General features: G+C 37.4%; 1 protein-coding gene across 1 annotated transcript; it reads left to right on the plus strand.

Annotated features, from left to right (window-relative positions):
- Positions 1–1390: 1390 nt before the first annotated feature.
- FANCI (Fanconi anemia complementation group I) lies at positions 1391–21639 on the plus strand. Its single transcript, XM_073075686.1, has 21 exons — positions 1391–1629; positions 3438–3533; positions 4182–4354; positions 4923–5102; positions 6062–6172; positions 9368–9501; positions 10271–10461; positions 10967–11091; positions 11368–11582; positions 11701–11884; positions 13039–13173; positions 13757–13860; positions 14759–14910; positions 15375–15551; positions 16688–16873; positions 17898–18022; positions 18753–18923; positions 19389–19513; positions 20103–20323; positions 20708–20872; positions 21397–21639. The coding sequence occupies exons 1-21, from the start codon at positions 1603–1605 to the stop codon at positions 21637–21639; spliced, it is 3240 nt and encodes a 1079-aa protein (XP_072931787.1). The 5' UTR covers positions 1391–1602.
- Positions 21640–22380: the final 741 nt, after the last annotated feature.

Below are 22380 nucleotides of genomic sequence, written 5' to 3' on the forward strand. Positions count from 1 at the left end.
TTTTATTTATAGATCATGCATAGGTAATTTTGTATCATGTTATTTCAAATATAGGTCTTCCGAATTAGTTATTTTTGTTTGTAGGTATTTGAAGTTCTTAATATATAAAAAGATTGTAATTTGTATTAATATTAAAACACATTACAGTGATTCTTAAAAAGTTTCATCTTAAAAATAATCTGATAAACTTTTTTCTACGTGTGACGGTTTTCGGAAATGTTTAAAAATGGTATTTTAAAAATAAAACACAATGGGTAAAATTTTCCACTTCTTAGGTACATTTGACGAACATTATTGCTTCCCTGCAACACGCACAAAAAGTCGAACTATGCTACAGAACATGAATAACGTCGCAGAGAGGCGCATGTATTCTCATGGATCTTTATTTTAAACTCCAAATCTCCTTCTACTACACTTCGGTCTATAGTTAAGGGTTAACTTCTTACGGCAACGCTCGAACACTGCATAAATACCACAGAACACCTATACTCCTAACGGATAAATACTGTCATTACTTGCTTTAACTAGAACTACGACTAGTTCTAGTTAAAGCATAACTCACCTAGGTATTAGATGTAATGTAAGCAAAAACTATTAACGCGAAATTGTATACACCGAACTAGGATATTATGGAACTCTAGGTATGTTTTGGACTATGGACTGATACAGTTTTTACAACTACGTGAACTGTTTCCGTAGTCTTTATTAGGTTTTACTCATAAATCGCTTGCCTAATCCTTTAGCTACATTCTATGCCGTGTACGTAGAAATTTCACGAGTCTTTTTATAAGTATTTTTAAAATTCAATTTTTATAAAATAACAGTCTTGTAAAATATATTCAAACTTAGCATAATTATGCTTCCGCGAGTCTAGCTAATAGATAAAAAATATATTTTAGATATTTTTTGTCTTTATTCAGAAAATAAATAAGAAGTGTTTTTTATGGCAATTTATCCTATCCAGACTCCTAAGCACAAAAGCTAATACTTTTTCCCTATTATTAAAAATAAATCTTAATTGCTCTGATAAATAATATTTTATAGCCCAATCTCCCCTCCCTTATTCTTAATTTAGTTGTCAAAATATACGCTCTGGCAGCCGACATATTCTTCAACTGCATTTTATTTAATTTAAAAAAATGAATTTCAAAAATGAAGGAAGAATAATTCTTAATTTAAATATTTATTTTTCTATTGGTGAGACGTTATTGTACTGTGGTACGTACACAGCAGGTACGTTCAAAAATTGTTCAATATATTTTATTTATGTTTACAGGGAATATTATTGTGTTCATAAATAATACTTTGAGATGGTAATACCAAAGAGTATAGTAACTTATATATAAAGGTAATACTCAAAGAGTATAGATTTATCATTGATTGTCATTTTCAAATCAAACTGTCAGACGTCAAGTGTGAGTGTCAACCACTAACCAGTTCGTAGTTTCGTACCTGAAAACTGGGCGGGGCCGGAAAACTGAAAGAAAATTGTTTCTTTTTCTAAAATAGTCAAAGAATTGATAAAAAATTATTCTGTAGCTGTAGTTGGTGTTTATATCAAATAATACCAGTGAGGATAAATAAAAAGAACTTCAAATCAAAATGAATAACTCTACTGATATCGATCAGGTACCTACTTCTTGTTATCAGTAACACATTTAAATTTTAAGTGATTTTAACCGTCATAAATTGTTACATTGTTGGGTTTTTGTCAGGATTAGAAGAATTAAGTCCATGACTGAAAAAATATTTTAAATTGTCAATTAATCCTATTTAAAAAACACTGAAATTATGAGATGAATATATATTTTGTTATATTCTTTCCAAAAAATACAAAATAACCCAAATAACTACGTAGTATACCTTATGTTGAGTGACCACTGATGCCAGATAAAACTAGAAAAACATTCAGATTTGCTATTCCAGAGGATTAAGTTGAAAGACCTTGTTTATTTCTCTCTATCTTACTACACCTAATCTACTAAAGCTAATCACTATTAAGCTTGAAACAGCTGCTGTTTCAAGCTTAATAGTGATTAAGCTTGAAACAGCTGCTGTTTCAAGCTTAATAGTGATTAAGCTTGAAACAGCAGCTGTTAACACGGTTCTTTTTAGGTTTTTTCTTTATATAATATAGGAGTAGTAGATGGGCATGCAGTCCACCTGATGGTAAGTGACTACTGCTGCCCATGCACATCTGTAATCATCCAGGATAGGATTAGATATTCCGATCTTAGGTCGGCCACAGATGTGACACTACCCCTAAGTACTAAGCTGGAATGCCTCGGAAAAGTATGTCTCCTTAACCACACCAGAAATATAAGAAGTAGAAGTAGTGTAGCAGTAGTGCCTATGCAGTTTAAAATATATTGACTTATATGATATCTTGATAATATAAATGATTATTACTAGAGACCGGATAATATGCATTTGCATATTTGCATATGCATTTGCATATTTAAGCGATTTTCAAGGCTAATAACATATTTTTACTAATATCTAGTGATGATGCATATTATTGCTATAATTTACAGTAGGTATTTTTCGAGCGTGAACAATGAACATTTTGAGGCCATCCAAGGTGTGGTAAATGACTTTGACAGTGCCGAGTCAAGAGCAATTTGTGAGTCACAGACAGCTTTTAACGATTCTACCATAAAAAAAACATAGCTGTAATTTGCACCAATTTTTCTCACATACCCGAAAGTATTAAAAAGCTTGAAACTCATGGTTTGGCATTGAATGAATCCATTCAAACAATGAATAAAATCCGCTATCTTAACTCCACGTTGCCAAGTACGTTGCCGCATAAACTTAAAGTAAAGTTTGAAAACATTTTGAACAATAATCCAGGCTTTGAACATCTGTGTCAAATTGATAGCTTTATTAATGGACCGACGGAAGTTTTGCCAGAAAATATAAGCGCTAACATAGCACCCAAGTTCAAATTCTGCCCAGTTACCTCAGTAGATGTGGAGCGATCATTTTCGACCTATAAAAATATTTTGAATGATCGAAGACATAATCTTACCACTGAACATTTGGAACAATACTTGATTGTTAATGTTTACAAAAATATTAAATAATGTTACATGTCTGCTGTATCGATTAACATCTATCAATGGATAGTTTTCTATAAATGTATGCTGATTTTTTAATAAAAAATATAAAACTTAATAGTTTTTTTATTTTATCAAATAACAATAAATTAAAAAGATACATACATAATAAAGTAAAACATAAGACAAGTATTTACTAACAAAATACTTAAATCTAAAGGAATAATATTTACAAAACAAAAAAACTCATTTAATGTTGCATATTCTGTCAGTTTTCGTGCATATTTTAGGCATTTTTCATGCATATTTGCATGCATATTTCAAGCTTTTTATGTTGCATATTATCCGGTCACTAATTATTACAAATACAATTTACAGATTCTTCGAGAATTGCCGCAGACAATATTAACAGGAAAAGCTGATCTGGATAACATGTTCAATAATATGTCAAACGACAGTCAGAACAAGATAAGGGCAAGTTATTAATTATTGTTGTTTTTGAATTTTTTGATGTTTGTTGTTAACTGTTTGAAATTTGTATGATTTTTTTACATCATTGAAGTAGCACATTAATATGCAGTCCACTTATTGGTAAGTGATCACTATCACCTATGGTCATCTGTAACAACTTCCCAAAAAAGTGGTTTTACCGGGGGTTTAAAGAATCGTTGCCACTTCTGAGGATTACAATGGTCGCTTTGTATGTAATGCCTGTCAAACACACTATGGTGCACCTGAGAGATCTACCTGTGCAGGTACACTGGACCATGTGTGGGAATAGACCTGTGCAATTTTTTGAATCTATGCAGACGACTGATGCAAGATCAAAAATCAATATTTTCCTGTGCCACCATAGTCATAGTTTTCAGTCGATGTCATTTGCCAACATAACCGAACATAGTATGGTACACCGGAAAGTCCCCATACACAAGGACATGCAATTAACCTGTACAGGTAAACCATATGCTAGGCCATAGTGTGTATGGCTTACATAAGTTTAAATTAATATTATGAATAAACTTATGAGGCAATGTTAACAGTATGTAGAAAGTTTAACTTGAGAAGGTAGAAAGCAATTTTGAATTGTAACAAAATTTTTAAGTGAAACTGACCTCTTTAAAGTTGGTGGACAAAATCCTGGAGGTGTTAAGAGCAAATGAGATGTCACAGACATACTGTGAGAACATAGCACGTAGGGTGTGCCTTGAGCTGCCCCGTCTGCCACCTGAAGCTGTCACCAGATGGTGCAGTGACAGTATCCAGTCCATCATTGATGATTCCGATAGAAATATGATGTAAGTTTGATTTAAATTTATTTACATATTGTTTTTATATTTGTGTTTATGCTCGTGAACGACACTGCAATGCAGCATTTTAGTATAAAGTGCCAGTTAGATCTCTGCAGTTAGAGGTCTGCAGCAGGATTAAAAAGTTTGAAAATGTGTTAAATAGTCCATTATCATGACATAGGTCAAAGCAAGGCATATAACTTATAATAATATTATTACTACTTATAATTTCAACAATATATGTAGTTTGTACATCAGAATAAATTAGATAAACATTTACACTAAATAATTTGAACAGATAGCTTAGAAGTTATCACAATGATGTCAAGGATGACTTGTCCAGAACAATATTTGAACATGTGAATATTAGTTGCTAATTTGCTATCAGTTGAAGATATATAATTAAGGGTACATATAGGCATGTCATTTTGTTTAACGCAGGTGAAACCATGAGCTCAGCTAGTTAAGTTATATGAATTTGGGAAACTTTAAAAGCATTCAAACATATGGGCGCACTTTCATAACTTTTAGACGTATCTAATTATATATATATATATATATATTTTATTTACAGTTGGTGTGTTATGGTACCAGAATGTATGTACGCTCTGTCATCCCATGATATGATAAGTTGCAATGAAAATAACGAAACAGTGACAATCACAAGTAAAGAGTACAAAAAGCGGTGCTTACAGAAATTACTGGATTGTAACTTCAACAAGGAGCAGCTGATGCAGCTTGCTATTATGACCAGGTTTGTTTGTTAATTAAATAAAATTAAAGGGTGTGATAAGGGAGACACTTATATGTGGCATTAAAATTTGCACCAATTTTTGGGATTCCGTGCCCAAAGTGCAAAAACCAAACCCTATTATTAGGAAGCAGCTGTCTGTCCATTTGTCACTGGGCTCTATCTCCGGAACCGTAATTAATAGGCACTTGAAATTTTCCGAGAATGTATAACGGAATGTAAAAATAAAAAATATTCAAAATAAATGGGGTGACCATAAAAAAACGCTATATTTCGCCGTTCTTCGCTTTATCTATTGAATCGTAATAGATAGACAGTTCAAATTTTCACAATGCATTTACTTCAATAGCTGCTATAATAACAAATACTAGAAATAAAAAAATTGAACATTTTGGTGGTACGTGTGAGAGTTCAACTCACACTTGGCCAATTATTTAATATCAGTCTATCCAATGCAATATCATTTATCCAATTTTAGTTTGTTCATACAGAAATGTCAAATTAAAATTTTTGATAGACAAAACATTCAATAGGTTGAAAATAATAATGATATTAGTCTTCAGGGTAGCAATGTATCTGAGGGTATCTGGGGGTGAGCCTATCTGGGGTTTATTATAGATATTCATGAGCGCTTGACCAGCACCATCAGGTGAACTACATTCTCCTTTGCCACTTTGATATAATAAAACTACTGTACTCTTAAATTAAAATATCAAGTTATCTTATATATAAAATTCTCGTGTCACAATGTTAGTTACCGTACTCCTCTGAAACGGCTTTACCGATTTTCACCAAATTTTATATCCATATTCAGTGGGTCTGAGAATCGGCTACTATCTATTTTTCATACCCGTAAGTGATAAGGGTTGTTCACTCTTAACTTTTTTTTTATTTATATGACAACAACGTTTGCCGGGTACGCTCGTAATAGTATAAAGTATGTAGAACTGATATTGTTACAGAGATTTACAACTGCCTCGCAACGAACATAGGAAATTTGTAACGAAAATATGTACGTTCATAAAAGTTACGCCACCACAAGACCTGCCTCCGCTTGTACATCAGCTTATAAAGTAAGTATATATTTTCATGTACCAAAAAATATGTACCGATGTACCTACTGTAAATGTATATTTTTTTATATGCAAAATTAACAATACAATTCAATTTTTCTTCTGGAACACTCAACTTTGTGAACACTTAACAATGACTAGTATTGAATACCAATCAAAACTAATAAAATCGATTGAGAACCAAAAGAGTAATAGGTTCACGTGCGCGTATACAGGGTGAATTTTCAAAACGGGCCTTCAGGGCCAAATCCGAAACTATAAGGATTAGCGAAAAATGCTGAAAGGAGTTACGAGGTGATTTTGATAAAAACTAAAACTGCATCATTAGTTTTTTAAAATATCTTTTTCCTTAGCCGGGAATCGAACGAGTTCATTTTGAAAAAAATTACACCCTCTATATTATTCCACCATCTGATAGTGTCGCTTATAAGGATCAAATTCTGGGAAGTAATGTTATGTAACAAATTAAAGATAAAGGAAAATTTTCAAGAAAATACATATTTTTCAATACATTGCCATACTAATCCTTAAGGATTTTTCATAACAAATGATTTATGTATAATTCTTTAGAAACATACATAAGTCATACCATGGAAGAATTTGTCGGTTAATCAACTAATTATTCGATGTTATAACCGTGACATACGGCTTAGTATGAGTAAGTAATAGTTTGGCAAATAAATTACCGCCGTTTTTAGGATTTATTTTTTAATAAAAATAGATAAGTAATTAAATAATAAAGTTTTATTGTTTAAACAGTAAATATGATTTTCTATATCTCTTTGTTCAGTTATCACTCGGATTTGACTCAAAAAAGACATTCTCGCAAATTGTCAATTTTACATCTGTATTAAACGTAATTCCGCCCATAGCAAGTTAAATTTATTATAATGGTCCTAAAAGTAACCTAAGTCGGACATAAAAATATGAATTCTTGAAGAACAAAACGTCCATTTCGAATGATTTGAAGCATTGAGCGAAAAAAAATGTTAATACGCGAAATGTTTAAATTGATGAATGGAGGGAACTGCCAAATTAATATGAAAAAAAAGTGTGTGTGTGTCAGCTACGACGCACGATTGGAGTTTACTCCTTACGAACGATAATTATGATATATATCGAATAGAAAATACCAATTAACCGCATCCATGTGTTTTTTGGATTCTTCTTCATTATCATCTTAATCAATTTCTTGCATATTTTCAAATATTTTTTCAACTTTAATCACTTGATGATTTGTTTAATAGTACATAAAATACACGTATCAATGCATAGAAGTACAAGAAAACTTTAAAATCAAAACATTAAAACTTGATGGTTAGGTTGCTGTTTATGTACGTTGTATATAGATGTATATATGGGCGCATGGGTATAATAGCGCCATCTAGTGGCAAGTTTTATAAATTGTAAGTTTGCAAGTTTATCAATCTATGTATTTTGGTTCCAAATATTATAATGGTAACTTAATATAATTGTTTATATTAAAGTAAATTTTAATATAATATAATTATTTATATTTAAAACAATGTTAAACGTTTTATAACTTAAAACTTAATAATTATAATTTCTTTGCCATCTATAAAATATCCTTGTTGCAATTTACGGATGCAATTTATATGAGACTCAATAAACATGTTATTATATGTAATTTGGATTGTTTCTGAATTCATTTAAAACGTATTACTAATTTTATATAACTTATTTTGAACATAATTCATTAGCAATAATTCTGTAATAAATATTAAATAATACTGTTTTGATTTTGCCCGTTTATCGTTGATAGATGGTGCTGATCAATAATGCATCCATTTTTATAAGTTAAATTAATATATCAGTAACTTACAAAAGCCTCTTTATGTTAAAAACTTATTTTGCTAATATTATATCTTATTCAATTGCTTACTGATTTTATATGTTACTCTTCTTTAAAAACGTTCATAAAATATTGTTAATCATATTATAGCGCCAATGTTCAAATTTTTCACAGTGTTTATAAATGATCAAACCTATAACTTAATTTATGCAAAAATGTAAACAAATTAGTTAATGACGTTTTAATGTTTTATATATTGCTAATTATTTTTATTGTAATAATTACCTTCCTTTTGGGATTTGAACTTACTGTATTTTAAATTAATAAAAGCACTCTTGATTCATATTTTGGTTAAAAACGCTACTTCCTTTTTGAGAGGATATGATGATTGTAATAAAAAGGAGGGATTGTAATGGATCATTAATATATTCGTATTTGGCTTATTTTAAATTATCTATGTTTTATTTGTGGCTAAAAATACTTTTAATATGTAGTCTGTGAACCTATTTTACCGATACAACGCATTCTTTCACGTCACTAGTACAAAAAAATAAAATTATGACATTTCTATTCAGTGACTTCACTGGTGTTGCGCGTAAAGTGTGTGTTCAATATTCAAATTTGTGTTCAATATTCAAATAATTTGTATATGATAGTTCCGTAATATTAAACTAGATGGCGCTGCTAAAACAGCCGTTGAATCACGCTGTTGAGAACCTTTCGTAGATACTATAAGAGGCCCCTTGTAAATTTATTAATATATATTCAGTGGAACATATAAGTGTGTTTTTAATTCAAGTGTGGTTAGTAACAACCCCTCAGCGCCCTCACCTCTCCGAATTCGAACAGTGTGGATATATATGTTTGTCTCTTTCTACGTTACGCCTCAACTTTTCGTGTTACACTTGATTTTACTCCTCATAAAATTTCCGTACTGGGCCTTATAACTCAAATCGTTTCTTAAGGAGTAAACTCCAAAAATATGTATTTTCTTAAAATTGAGGCTTTTTCTTTAGTTTGTCATTTATCATTACTTCCCAGATTTTGATCCTTATAAGCAACACTATCAGATAGTAGAATAATAATGAGGGTGCATTTTTTTTCAAAATGAACTCGTTCGATTCCCGGCTAGGGAAAAAGTTATTTTAAAAAAGTAATGATGCAGTTTAAGTTTTCATCAAAATCGGCCTCGTAACTCCTTTCAGCATTTTTCGCTAATCCTTATAGTTTCGGATTTGGTCCTGAAGGCCCGTTTGAAAAATTCACCATGTATGTGTGCGTGTGTGCATGCGTGTGTGTTTATACATTTGTGACTTTATACTGACATAATAAAGTCACAAATGTATAGATAAAGAAAGGTTATAAGGAAGTTTCTCTTGCAGGTTATGCCGTTTGCAAAATTTGAAAGTAGTCTTGGCGCATTTGAGCGATCACTTCCATATGCACCTGTACAATAAACTAACTACACCAATCCAAGATTCTGAGTCTACGACTACGATGGATATTGATGATATTTGTAAGATTCTTTTATGAAAAAATATTGTCTTTATTTTTTATGCATGACTTCGTTTACAAGATCTGAAATTCGTTAGAATTTATATCAGAAAATAAAATACACTTTAATAATTGCATATTATGATAAACCAATAAGATTAAACAAAGTTCATTAAACCATATTATTTTGAGCATTACAATTTTAGTTACCTTTGTTTTTTACTACCGGCTACGGATTTTTGGAACCAGCTCCATATAAACCAGGGGTTCTGATAAAGCTGAACATTGATGCGTTTTTACTCCTGAGTAATGTCTGATAGTTTGGTGATTTTCAAGTTGCATTTTTTTATATTCGGAATTAATTTTTTTAGGCAATTGTTAATGTCATTAATTTCTAATTCTTTTAAAAAGAGTTGAATGATTTTTAATTGTTCTAACAACTCTCAATATTTTTTAAATTAGTCCGCTATTAATTTTGTAAGAGTCCGCGCCAAACTGCCAGTCCTCTCCGAATATAGAATCGAGTCGCGTCGTAACAGCAAATTGTAGATATTAGAGGGAGGAAGACAGCGCGGTACCTCCGGCACCCGTCCACTGTCCGCACTCCCCATGGCGATATAGCTGCGTTAGTGTACCCTTACGTTCCTACGGAGTATAAGCTTGTAGTTGTGTTCAACCGCATTGGCTCTCTGACTGCCCCCTGCGCGCCATTAACTTCAGAGCGGACTTAAAGCTTGGCACGGATTATGTATATTATGTACTGGTTGATAACATAATTGTATTGCACGCAGCTCAGTACAACGAGAACGAGCTGGGCCAGTGCCTGTCGACGTGCGCGCTGTTCCTGACGCAGGAGCCGGAGTGGCTGGCGCGGGAGCTGCGCGAGTGGCCGCGCTCGCAGCTGCCGCGCGCGCCCGCCGTGCTGCTGTTCGCGCTCGCCCTGACCGAGAAGGGCAAGGACTTCAGGGCCGCGTGCCTCGACGTGAGTGCCGGTGCCGGTCCGTGCTGTGTCTGACGCAGGAGCCGGAGTGGCTGGCGCGAAAGCTGGCACTATTTATGATCGCGAAAAGTAAAGGCTTTAGAATCCAGGTGTCTACAAGTGGTGTTTTGAATGTAGCCTTATAAATGAACCGATTCCTATCAACGTGCATGCTGTTTATAAAGCAGGAGTTCTAAAATGTTAAGTTCGTGCCGCTATTCATTGGTTACATATGTTCATGGGCGGCAATAGCCACTTATCAACAGGTGGACTGTTCACAAACAATTTTTTCATCTTAGCCTTTTTATTTGTTTAATTATTTTAATTTACAGTGGGATTTTTTCGCTGGGTGAACATATCATCCCTTACAAACAGTATATAAAACAATCTATTCATCCCATAAAATTTAATTTTTAAAATATTTCAAATTGCGCATATACGGAGTTTCTTTCGCCACTTCTCCTTCATAACGAACCATCTTTTTAGTTATATCATTGTTTATGTCTAGGTGATGAGATTAGCCATTGAAGCATCAGTGATAGACGAGATGTTGAGCAGAGAGTATGCGGCCGCGCGCGTGATACTGCGACCAGACGTCAGCATCACTGCCCTGCTAGAGAAGATCGTTGAAAGGTAACTTTACAATTCAATTTATATACACATTTACATCCACTTAAACACACACGTTTGTCATATTTTTGATATTATTGTATGTATTTTTTTAAAGTAAGCTTTTTTCGTGTTCATATTTAAAAAGAACCGTTTATTAGATCCCACAAGGGTGCATAAAAAATGATTGGTCCGCAATCTTGAGGCGTCCGCCATATTGGGCTGAGAATGACGTCACTAATATAATCATGCATTACATTGACATCCAAATCGTATGTGTATCAATTTTTTTTCTTACAGTGAAGGTATATGCCCAATGATAATAAACGGTCTGATCCACCTGTGCTTCGCGCTGCTGGCCAATCGCAAGACGAAGGCGGACCGGCGGGCGTGCGCCAACATCGGTATCAGCGTGCTGGTGAAGGTGGCCAAGGTACACGAGTTCTCGGCGAACCAGATCCTCTACATCATGGCTGATAGACTGGCATCCGACACTGGAAATCCGTACTATGCAGGTATTAATTTTTTAGTTTTATCAATGGCTTGTGTAACCTAAAATGGACGTAATTCACTTGGACTTCATTGTCTATTATGGTGTACTTAAAAATTATTTATGAAATAAATTTTGTGCAGAATGCCTGGCAGTGCTGTGCAAGGAGACGCTGTCAGTGGAGCGGCAGGCCAAGCTGCGCGACATCCTGCAGGAGTGCCGGGCGAGCGCGCCGGACGTGCTGGAGGCGGTGCAGCCGCTGCTCAACTTCAGCAGCGGCGTGCGGGACGCGCTCATCATGACCTGCACCAAGCGGCTGTACTGCAGGTGGGTCGCTGGCGGTGCAGCGCGGGCCAGCTGCAGACATCCTGAGTGGCACTAATATTTTGTGTCTAGAGGTTCTGTAACTAGATTTTCAATGGTAATGCAGCGGCCACTACTACGCTCATGAATGTACATATCAAAGTAGAACACGCGCTTAACACTGTTGATATAAGGAAGAAATAGGTATAAAGGTTGTACCGCCGGAAACGAATAACAAAAGGATCTACCACCGTCAATTAAAAACTAGTGATAATTAATTTCTAATACTAACATAACTTTAATGATTTAGATATGCGTGTCCCTAGGCATACAATCCTAGGACCTCTCGCTTAAGCCGAGTCTCAAGCAATGGCATATGGCATTTAGAAAAAAAGCATAGCATGATGGCATTTAAAAAAAAAAGCAAAAAGAGAATAATAATTATTAAAAACAAAGACAAAGTTTCTTACCGGATCTTCTCAGTAGAGGTCGCGTTCCGATCCAGTAGTAATTTAAGAAAAATATTGTAACTGAAAATTTGTAAGTGCCGCCGTTGGCCTATACAAAACAAATATATTTAATTTCACTTCACTCTTAGCAATTGGTAGAACTGTTATTTATCGTATGTATCTGTTATTTATTGAGTGTTTAACATCCAATCATAGATTAGTAAAGATTACTCACTCCTAACAAGAAAATGTACCCAGTTTTGAGAATTAAAATAGTTGCGTAAAAAAGTTTATATCACGGCGTGCGTAAATTGACGTTTTACGCACGCTTCGCGTGCGCAAAACCCCCATTTCCGACCCCGTAATATAAAATTTTATACAACACGCGGACGAAAAATGTTTTTCTGACTCGTGTGATTGCAGTCCTCGCCTGCGGCTCGGCCTGCAAACTCACACTTGTCAGAAAAAAATTTTTCGTCCTCGTATTGTAATGTACTATTTGCCACATCTCCGTGTTAAAATGTCCCTAAAATATTTGAAATAATTATTTATTTATTACTTAAATTACGTAGTTATTACGTAAATAATAACTAATTCGTAAATTTTCTCTAAAAATGTTTTTATTTGTCAAGGATTCAAAAAAAGAACTTACTAAAATAAGCCGTTCGTGACTTCATTCAATTTCAAGGCGGCGAAGCATCTTTACTAATCTATGCATCCAACGTGCAGGGACCCGGCGGAGCGTGCGCTGGCGGCGCGCGGGCTGCTGGCGGCGCTGCGCGCGCTGCGCGGGGCGGGCGCGCCGCGCTCGCAGGACGACGAGCGCGGCGCCGTGCACGTGCACGCCTCGCAGGACGGCGACAGGTACACGCGAATAGCGCCGCCACACGTTTGACAAACTCTTCGTACATTAAAAAAAGCACAACACTAAAACTGAAGTTTTTTTTTATATAGGAATCGTAAACGAGCAGTCCACCTGATGGTAAGTGGCTCCTGCCGACCATGGACATCTATAATAAACCCCAAATAGAATTGGATTTTCCTACCTGAGGTCGGCCACAGACGCGCCGTTAACCCTAAGGTCTAAGCGGGAACGCCTCAGAAAAGTAGGTCTCCCTTACCGCACTTTTCAAACTAGAGAAAAGCAGCGCTTAGTACTGCTGTAATATGTATGTATTTATGTATGCTGTGTATGTAGCCAGAAATCAGTGTGGCGGTGGTTCCGCCGGAGTCGAACCACAAAGTGTTCTATCACCTTCTACACTATACTCATCTTATTTGATATGTATTCAGTTTGAAGTATTGAAGTTTGAACACCAACACACGCACAAACACACAAGCGCAATATTAACATGTGTATTACATGTTAATTGTCTACCTATACTATCTGAAACTAAAAAAAAGAAACTGTGTGTCTGATATTATATCGTAATCATTATATTTTCAGTTACCGTCCGACAAGTACAAGTACAAGTACCTGCGAAAATATAATTTTGACACTACGACGATGTCTCGGTCAAGAGGCATCCGTGAAGGAACTGCTATACAGTCGTAAGTGGTATTCGTTTAAATACAAAAAAAAAACTTATTTTATTACTTATTTTATAGTTATATATACTGTGGTTATATATAGTATATTATTATCTTATTTTATAGTTATATATACTATATTTCACAGCAATATTAAGAAAAATAGCTGTAATCAATTATGCACAATAGAATGGCGTATTTACCTCAATTGGACTGAGTATGTTGCAATCTGCTGAAAGCAGCAGATTAGAGAAGTGGCGCAATGTACTATTGGCGAGCTTTTTCGACTTAATATAGAGAAGACCTGTTGGACGACCCGCGTGGCGGAGCGGTCACCATACCGGTCTGACGAGTAGAGGGTCCCGGGTTCGATCCCCGGCCAGACATAAATGATGAATTTAGATTTCTGTTTCTGGGTCTAGGTGTTTGTGTATTTGTCATTTGTCTTTGTGTGTGTCCATAGCACCCACGATACAGGAAATCCTAGTGTGGGGCTGTGAGTGTAAAAAGCATTTATGAAAAACCTGTGCTCAGCAGTGGAAAGTAAGTTAATGCTTTACTGGGTTCTATTGTATGAAGGTGGCAGAACCCTTTGTGATTCGACTCCGCGGGCTCCATCGCTACACCTATTTCTGCCTCATAACAACAGTGTTAAATGCTGCTGTGTTCTGGTTTGAAGGGTGTAGTAAGGAAGACATACTTTTCCGAAGCGTTCCAGCTTAGTCCTCAGGAGTAGCGGCGCATCTACGGCTGATCTCAGGTAGGAATATCAAATTTTACCTGTGGTTGATTACGGATGTCCATGGGCGGCAGTAGTATATTAGGTGGACTGCATGCTCGTCTGGTACTCCTGTATTTAAAAAAAACCTATGCCCGGTAGTAGGAAAGTAAGTTAAAGCTGTGCTGGGTTCTATTCCAGGTTGGTACGCGTGCGTGCGAGACAAGACGTCGCTGCACGACGAGATGCTTGAGATGCTGCACAGCCAGCTGAGCAAGTACCTCGCGGACGGGGAGATCAATCTGAGCATGGACCAGTGTGTGAACACGACTCCGACGGCCGCTGTTTTGGTTGTGAGTGTGACCCGTTTTACCAAACTGTTTTTTAATTTCCCTTCCCAAGCCAAAAGTTTGATAAATTTTCTACCCAATTTGTAGAGATGTCGCAGGCTCGTATAGTATATTAAGACGCGTGTTGCTTGGCTGATAGCTTTATTAGTACTGTCTTAATACTAAGCTTATCCTAACATATGTAATTAGAGGTTTTACGCACACTACAAATTATTAGCATTGCTGAACAGCGAGTAAATGCCGCTAGAGTTCTGGCCTTTAGGCTACAAGGAGTTCTGGATGACGTTATCACATCGTTGCTCCTGAAGCCGAATTCCGGCGCCGAAAAAAGTAGCCGGCGCCGTTTGCCGTGGGGACACATTCGCGTCTTAAAGTGGTTTTGAGTCTACGCCCAAAGAAATATACTCCTTACGTGCACACACAAATACACACCCTTTTTTGTTTACAATGTTTCAATTATTTTCTAGGAACCAATAGGACACCTGCTCTACTTGATAGCCCAGTTACTAGAACCAACTACAGTAGAGAGTGACATGGAGAGTTTATTCTGCAGCCAGGATAACAGTAGTGGCTTCATCAGGAACAAGCTGAAGGCGTACTTGGCGGACCTCAGCAAATGCAACTTATTGAGCAACGTTGATATGGTAAATATATGACGTAAGGAGTTAGGAGGTGGTAGAACCCTTTGTGGTTCGACTCCGGCGGCACCACCGCCACACCTATTTCTACCTAATAACAGCAGTGTTAGGCGCTGCTATGTTCCGGTTTGAAGGATGTGGTAAGGGAGACAGACTTTTCCGAGCTTTCCAGCTTAGTCCTCAGGGGTAGCGGCGCATCCGTGGCCAACCTCAGGTAGGAATATCTAATCCTATCTGGGGTTGATTACAGATGTCCATGGGCGGCAGTAGCCACTTCCAATCAGGTGGACTGCATGCTCGTCTGCTACTCCTATATTATAAAAAAAAAAAAACGTAAGGTGGTATCTCGACCATGAAGGTACCATCGCCACCGAGAAGTTTTTGAGTAAATACTGACTTACATACGAGGCTACCATCTTAACCATCAGGAGTGGTAAGGCATTCGTTATCGGCGTCAGGTAGAACCTCTGTTTTATATGGACTTGGCTAGATGTGTCCATGGACGATAGTGACCGCTTACCGTCAGGTTTTTTTTTAAATAATAATAATACTTTAGATAGTTAATTGTATCAGGTGTTACTTTGCGGAAATCCATGCTATTAAGTTAAGATTAAAACTACTTCGCAACAATTCGCTACAAATATGTATGATGGTATATATACTGCATGGTTTAAAATATATACCATCATACATATTTGTAGCGGATTGTTGCGAAGTAGTTTTAATCTTAACTTAATAATAATACTTTATTTGACCAAAAATGTTACAGAGTTAATATGATACATACTAAATTAGTTAAGTTAACAGCATACTTGTTTGTTTGCTTTTAACAATAATAATAATATCTATTTTTGCGCATGAGACTTATTTAACGAACTGAATGCGGTCAAAGTGGTCACTTTACTGGGTATTAAAGGGTTTCGTGGCCGATACTCGGCCAGACAAAAATCTAAATGATAAATTAAAATTCCTTACCTTTTATTTACATTTATTTAATTACCATATTTTTTACTTATATTTAAATTAACTTTTTGTGTGAAAATACTGTTTATAATAAGAATATTATTTTTTTCCTCAATTTAACTATTTACATACTTATTATTCTTGATTTTTTTTTTCTATAATCATTTGTTATATTTCAGGAGAACCTCGTGTTGACTGACCCGACGCCGGAGTCGAAGGCGAGCTGCATGAAGGTGCAGCAGCTGTTGCAGGTGTACGAGGCGCTCATAGCGCACCACGTCATGCAGTGGAGCCCTACGGAGGGCCACGCCGACATCGTCTACCAGCTTTATAAGGCTCACAACCAACTTACTGAAAACACGAAGGTAGATTTATAAGTAGCTTTTAACGGTGATTTTTTTAGAGTACTGGGATATAATACTAATTTTTTTTATGTTTGATTAAAAATACAAAATTATCCCAACTTGATCCGCTTAAGAGTAGAATATCAAAAATTCAACCCTTAGTATGCGTTAAATTCAATCAATACAAGTTCACATTTCTATTTCCAATAGTTTAGGCTTTGCGATGATGAATCAGTAAGTCAGTAAGGACAAGTCTTTGTTATTTGCTGGTAAATAGCAACTGCTGTCCATATACATCAATAATCAAACGCAGATAAGATTAGAGACCTACCTGAGGTCGGCCTTAGATGCGTTGCTACTCTTAAGGCCTAAGTTGAGACGCTTCGAATAAGTATACCAGTGGTAAGCCACACCCTTCAATGTGGAACACAACAGCGCTTAACACTGCTAATTTTTTTTTTTTTTATAATATAAGAGTAGCAGACGAGCATGCAGTCCACCTGATGGTAAGTGGCTACTGCCGCCCATGGACATCTGTAATCAACCCCAGATAGGATTAGATATTCCTACCTGCGGTCGGCCACAGATGCGCCGCTACCCCTGAGGACTAAGCTGGACCGCCTCGGAAAAGTCTGTGTCCCTTACCACACCCTTCAAACCGGAACACAGAAGCGCTTAACACTGCTGTTATTAGGTAGAAATAGGTGTGGCGGTGGTGCCGCCGGAGTCGAACCACAAAGGGTTCTACCACCTTTGCCTTTGTTAATAGAGCAACATCGCGATTTTGTCAAACCACGGTAGGTGTTACTCTTATGTTTTTTTTTTATACTTTTACCTAATGATAAGGCTACTTGGTGGAAAGCAGTCACCGTTGCCTATGGACATTTGCAACACCAAAGGTGTCGCGAATGCATCGCCGGATTGAAGGACAGCTCTTTTTGCACCCCTCTTGAAGAGCCCCATGTCATAGCGTGCAGGGAATACCTCAGGAGGAAGTTCATTCCACATTTTTGTTTTATGTTATCAACACTTCCTGTGTTCATAGCAATCTCCAAAGAAAAGCACCGCGAAGAAACCCAGATTGGCGAAGGACAAGAACGTGCCCTTCAAACCCTTGCCGTGTCTGTGGGACTTGTCGCTGTGCCATCGGGTCTTGGAACTTAATTATGGGTAATTTAACGATAGATAGATAGATATTAATACTAAAATAAGATATATTCATATTGTTATAAACATTAAAAATTGAGTTGGGAATACTACTAATAACTTAATTTTGGTCGAATTACTACTAAGAAGTAAAGACAAGTACAGATAATTGGATAATAGGTACGATTTTTTGTCTTTTTCTTTAATGTTAGTGTAGGTTAGCTGTTTCTAAAAATAATATAACCAATGATTTAGTTTTGACTCTTGCAGATGTCATAGAGTTGGATAGAAAAGTTCAAACCATTCGATGATGCGCATGAGGTCGACCATGATTCACCTGGATTGGAATGTTTATCTATTTATTTTATAGAAAATATATTCTTTAACTTTATTTTAAAACTGGGTCATTATTTTATTTAAAACTGTCATCATTATAGTGAAACGCGCGGAAATTCGTTTGCTACTGTTTATTCAATAAGGTAAAGTGCGCGCCAAACTTCTAGTTCGCCCTGAAGTTGTTGCGTGCAGGTGGAATCTGAGAGCCAATGCGGTCGAACACAACTACAAGCATTACTCCGTAGCAACGTAAGGGCACACTAACACCCGTGGGCGAGAGTGGGCCCCGTGCTGTATTCGTCGTAGCTATTGCGACGCGACTTTTTTCTATATTAAAGAACGGACTAGAAGTTTGGCCCGGACTATACCCTCTTAGGTTTTACAAATATACTACAATAATGTGTATTCCTGTGAGCAGCGAGGAAGTGCCGTGGTCGTCGGCGGAGGAGCGCAGCTCGTTGCGCGCGCGCGGCGTGTGGCAGCGCTGGGCGGCGCGCGCCGTGGCCGCCGCGCTCGCCGCGCGCCACGCCCGCCAGGCCGCGCGCGCCGCACGCATCGCCGCGCTCGTGTACGACCGCTGCCTGTGCAGGTAATACATAGATAATAGATATAGATAAGCACACTCGTCAGTGCCCAGGTGGCGTGGTGGTGAGCGGAAGAGTAAAGCAAGATAGGTGCGCGCGTTTGCAAGCGACGCAACAGTGAATGTACGCGAGGTTGCCGTGCAAGCGCGCGGCCCACATGTCGCCATGCGACTTATAGCTTCACATAACGAAAAAAGATCATAATCATTTATTCATTTGTCAATAAGGATTACAATATTGGATGTTTACACTTTGGGAACAACGCTTACTGTACCAAATATCAATCTTACACTCAAGCCATTGGGAACTACAACTATGGATTTCAACAATGTACAGCTGATAAGTTGGTTTTAATTAGGTTTTAATTATAAAGATTTTTTATGGAACAGAAAATGATACTTTTAATGTTGTTCTTATGACATGTTCTTATTTGATTTGTATATTAAAATACCCCTCTTCTGATTATACAGGTTCCAAGATTTGTACGAATTCGACGACGACACCGCACTCGGCTGCCTCGAAGTTTTTCACGCGTGTCTCAAATTGTTCTCCTCGCCGAACTTGAATATGGACCCGTCTGTGCTGTCCACTATAAGTATGTTCTCATTTAATTAATAAAAAAACTCGTTTTATTAAATTTTCTTTAATTTTTATTGTAAGTGCGGATTGGTAGGCGATGCTTTTGAAAGGTTTCCTCACCATGTTTTTTTTAACCGTTATAGCAAGTGATAATTCATTTGTAACACACACATAACCTTAAAAAATTAGAAGTCGATGAAGATTCGGACCCCCCAATTCAGAGGCACAATTCTAACCACTGCATTAGCTTCCCATGAGTAACCATTGCACTTTTTTAAATAATATTGGAGTAGCAGACGAGCATGTAGTCCACCTGATGCTAAGTGGCTACTGCCACCCATGGACATCTCTAATCAACCCCAGATACAGGTACCTGGACCTGAAGTCGGCACCCCAGAGCACTAAGCTGACGCGCCGCTACCCTTGAGGACTAAGCTGGAACGCCTCGGAAAAGTATGTCGCCGTTACCACGCCCTTCAAACCAGAACATAGCAGCGTTTAACACTGCTGTTATGAGGTAGAAATAGGTGTGGTGGTGCCTCCGGAGTCAAACCACAAAGGGCTCTACCACCTTCAAACATTTTAAATAGTATAATAATTTGCAGTCGGAGATAGCGCCGCTTCGCCGACAGCGGCAAAAGCCCTTATACTGGGTACACTGCGGTCCATACTCTTCATGGACGAGTTACCGGACGCCTCACAATACGCCAACGGGCTTAACAAGAAAATATTCAAGGAGGTAGTGGACGTCACCACCACGCTGCTCAAGATACCCACGGATGAGGGCAAACGGACCGATTCCAACGATAATGTCAAGTTGGTTAGGGTAAGTTTTTTGTATTTTTTTTTTTCAAATACTATTAGTTCAAAGTCAAATTTGAATCACATTAAATTTGAATACTTTTAGGATACAAGAATATGTTTAGAGGGTTATTAAGCCATATTTCATAGAGGATTAGTCGCCAAGAATCTTCTGTTAGTTATCAATATTTTTCTTAAGGGATTGGATTGTCTGTCTGTTAAAAAAAAAAATGTAATTTTTATTAAGTTTTTTTTTTTAATATAACTTTGTGAATTTATTTATGTATTCCATTTTATTTGTCTGAAACTAGTTTGTAATTTGTACTTTTGTGGATAAAAAAACTGAAATCCGTGCTGTGAGTGTGTATGGTATAGCATTCTTTAAAGTTGTAGCATTTATTATTTGCAGGAGATAGACGAGTGGGAGCAGCGAGTGTGTGGCAGCACGCAGGACTGCTCGTCGCTGGTGGCGCCGCTGCTGTCCGCCGCCGCGGCCGTCGCGCCCGACGCCGCGCTGCTCGACGAGCTGCTCGCGCGTCTGGCTACCGTGCTCGGGACTGTGGATACGCCCCCAGTAAGTTTAAAATGGCCACCTTTGCTTAAGGAGGAGCGTGTGTCGCAGCCGCAAGAGTGGACGTTATTGTTGCCTGTGAGGTATCATATGATGTTATGTGCAACTTAAAAAATAAGTATTTGAAACTACTATTTGGCAGCCTTTTCTGCAAAAGTTTGACTTTTACAAGGTAATTTTATGATGTTAATTTTTGTCGGTTAACTAAAAATTTATTTTCATCATTTTACCCAAACGCGCCAAAAATGTATGATTTAAAAAATACAAATGATTAGTACATACACATTTATCTTACAAAGCATCGGTATCGTTATGTACTATATCATCATAAATGATATATACATCTTTAATTACGTATCGTATCCATTATTAAATATTATTGTAACGTTACACTCCAGCGTTATCGTTTTCATAACAAACAATTTTTTTTTCCTCTCATGACACACAAAGAACGTTACTTATAAAACTGACTCGCGGGTGCCAGAGAGCCAGGCGCCCAAAAACTTTACTACACACCTGTTTCGCAGGCGCCAGAGACGCAAAGCACGCAGCCGGGCGGGCCGCTGTGCTGGGTGCGCGCGGGCAACGCGGCGGCGCTGCTGGCGGCGGCGGCGGCGCACGCGGCCGCGCGCCTCGCCGCCGCACGACACGTCGTCGTGCGCGCGCGCGACCTCGCCGACATGCGGGAGCGCGCCACCGACGACAGCCTGCCCAGCGGGCCTAGACAAAATACTTTTCCGCAAGCGCTAACGCCAAACGCTAACTTATAAATGTATGGGAATGACATATGCTGCGGAACGGTGACGTCACGTCACGCTAAGTTCGTAGACAATGTTTGACAAGTATCGGCACGCTAACGCTAACGCTTGAAATGTTTCCGCAGCTTGACGTCTTGCGGACAAAATGGTAGACAAGTGTCGTTTTTGACACACGCTACGGCTAGTTTTGGTCACGCTCACGTCACTTTCCGCAGCGTTAATAAGAAAGGTGCCGCTAACTTTTGTTACGAGTATTTTTTGAAAAATAAGTTACTATAATTAAGTGATCATGCATCATTTGAGATTGCTATGGGCTGCAAATAATGAGGAAATTTGGCAAAATCGCCAATTAAGAATAACTCGCCGTAAAGACAACTTTATTGGTCTTATATCGGAAAAGGAGTTTATTCGTAGATTTAGGTTAGATAAGCAAACGTTTCGGAGCCTTTGCAACGAGTTAAGAAGTAGAACTTCACTTAGAGGAACTAAGGAAATTACCCTAGAGGTGAAAGTAAGTAACTATTATCTATTAAGAGTATTTTCTCTATTAAGGGTATTATCACTATTAAGAGTCACCTAGATCGACCTTACATTTAAATTAATTGTTTAATGGAATTTGCGTAACATATTTTGTTTTATTTCAGGTTCTTTGCACACTTAGTTTCTTAGCAACGGGCTCATATCAACGGATAGTTGGGCTTACACAACATATGATCCAGAGGACTGCAAGTAGGTGCATTCAGCAAGTTGTGG

Source organism: Epargyreus clarus, unplaced genomic scaffold (assembly GCF_041222505.1).
Source record: "Epargyreus clarus isolate Ecla_fem2 unplaced genomic scaffold, WU_Ecla_fem_2.2 ptg000008l, whole genome shotgun sequence".
Classification (NCBI taxonomy): Eukaryota; Metazoa; Arthropoda; class Insecta; order Lepidoptera; family Hesperiidae; genus Epargyreus; species Epargyreus clarus.

Bases quoted from the DNA above. Each gene is read 5' to 3' on its own strand.
- FANCI (XM_073075686.1), top strand. From the start codon at position 1,603: ATGAATAACTCTACTGATATCGATCAG. The intron at 1,630-3,437 runs GTACCTACTTCT...TACAATTTACAG, and splicing joins ACTCTACTGATATCGATCAG to ATTCTTCGAGAATTGCCGCA. The intron at 9,502-10,270 runs GTAAGATTCTTT...TATTGCACGCAG, and splicing joins GATGGATATTGATGATATTT to CTCAGTACAACGAGAACGAG.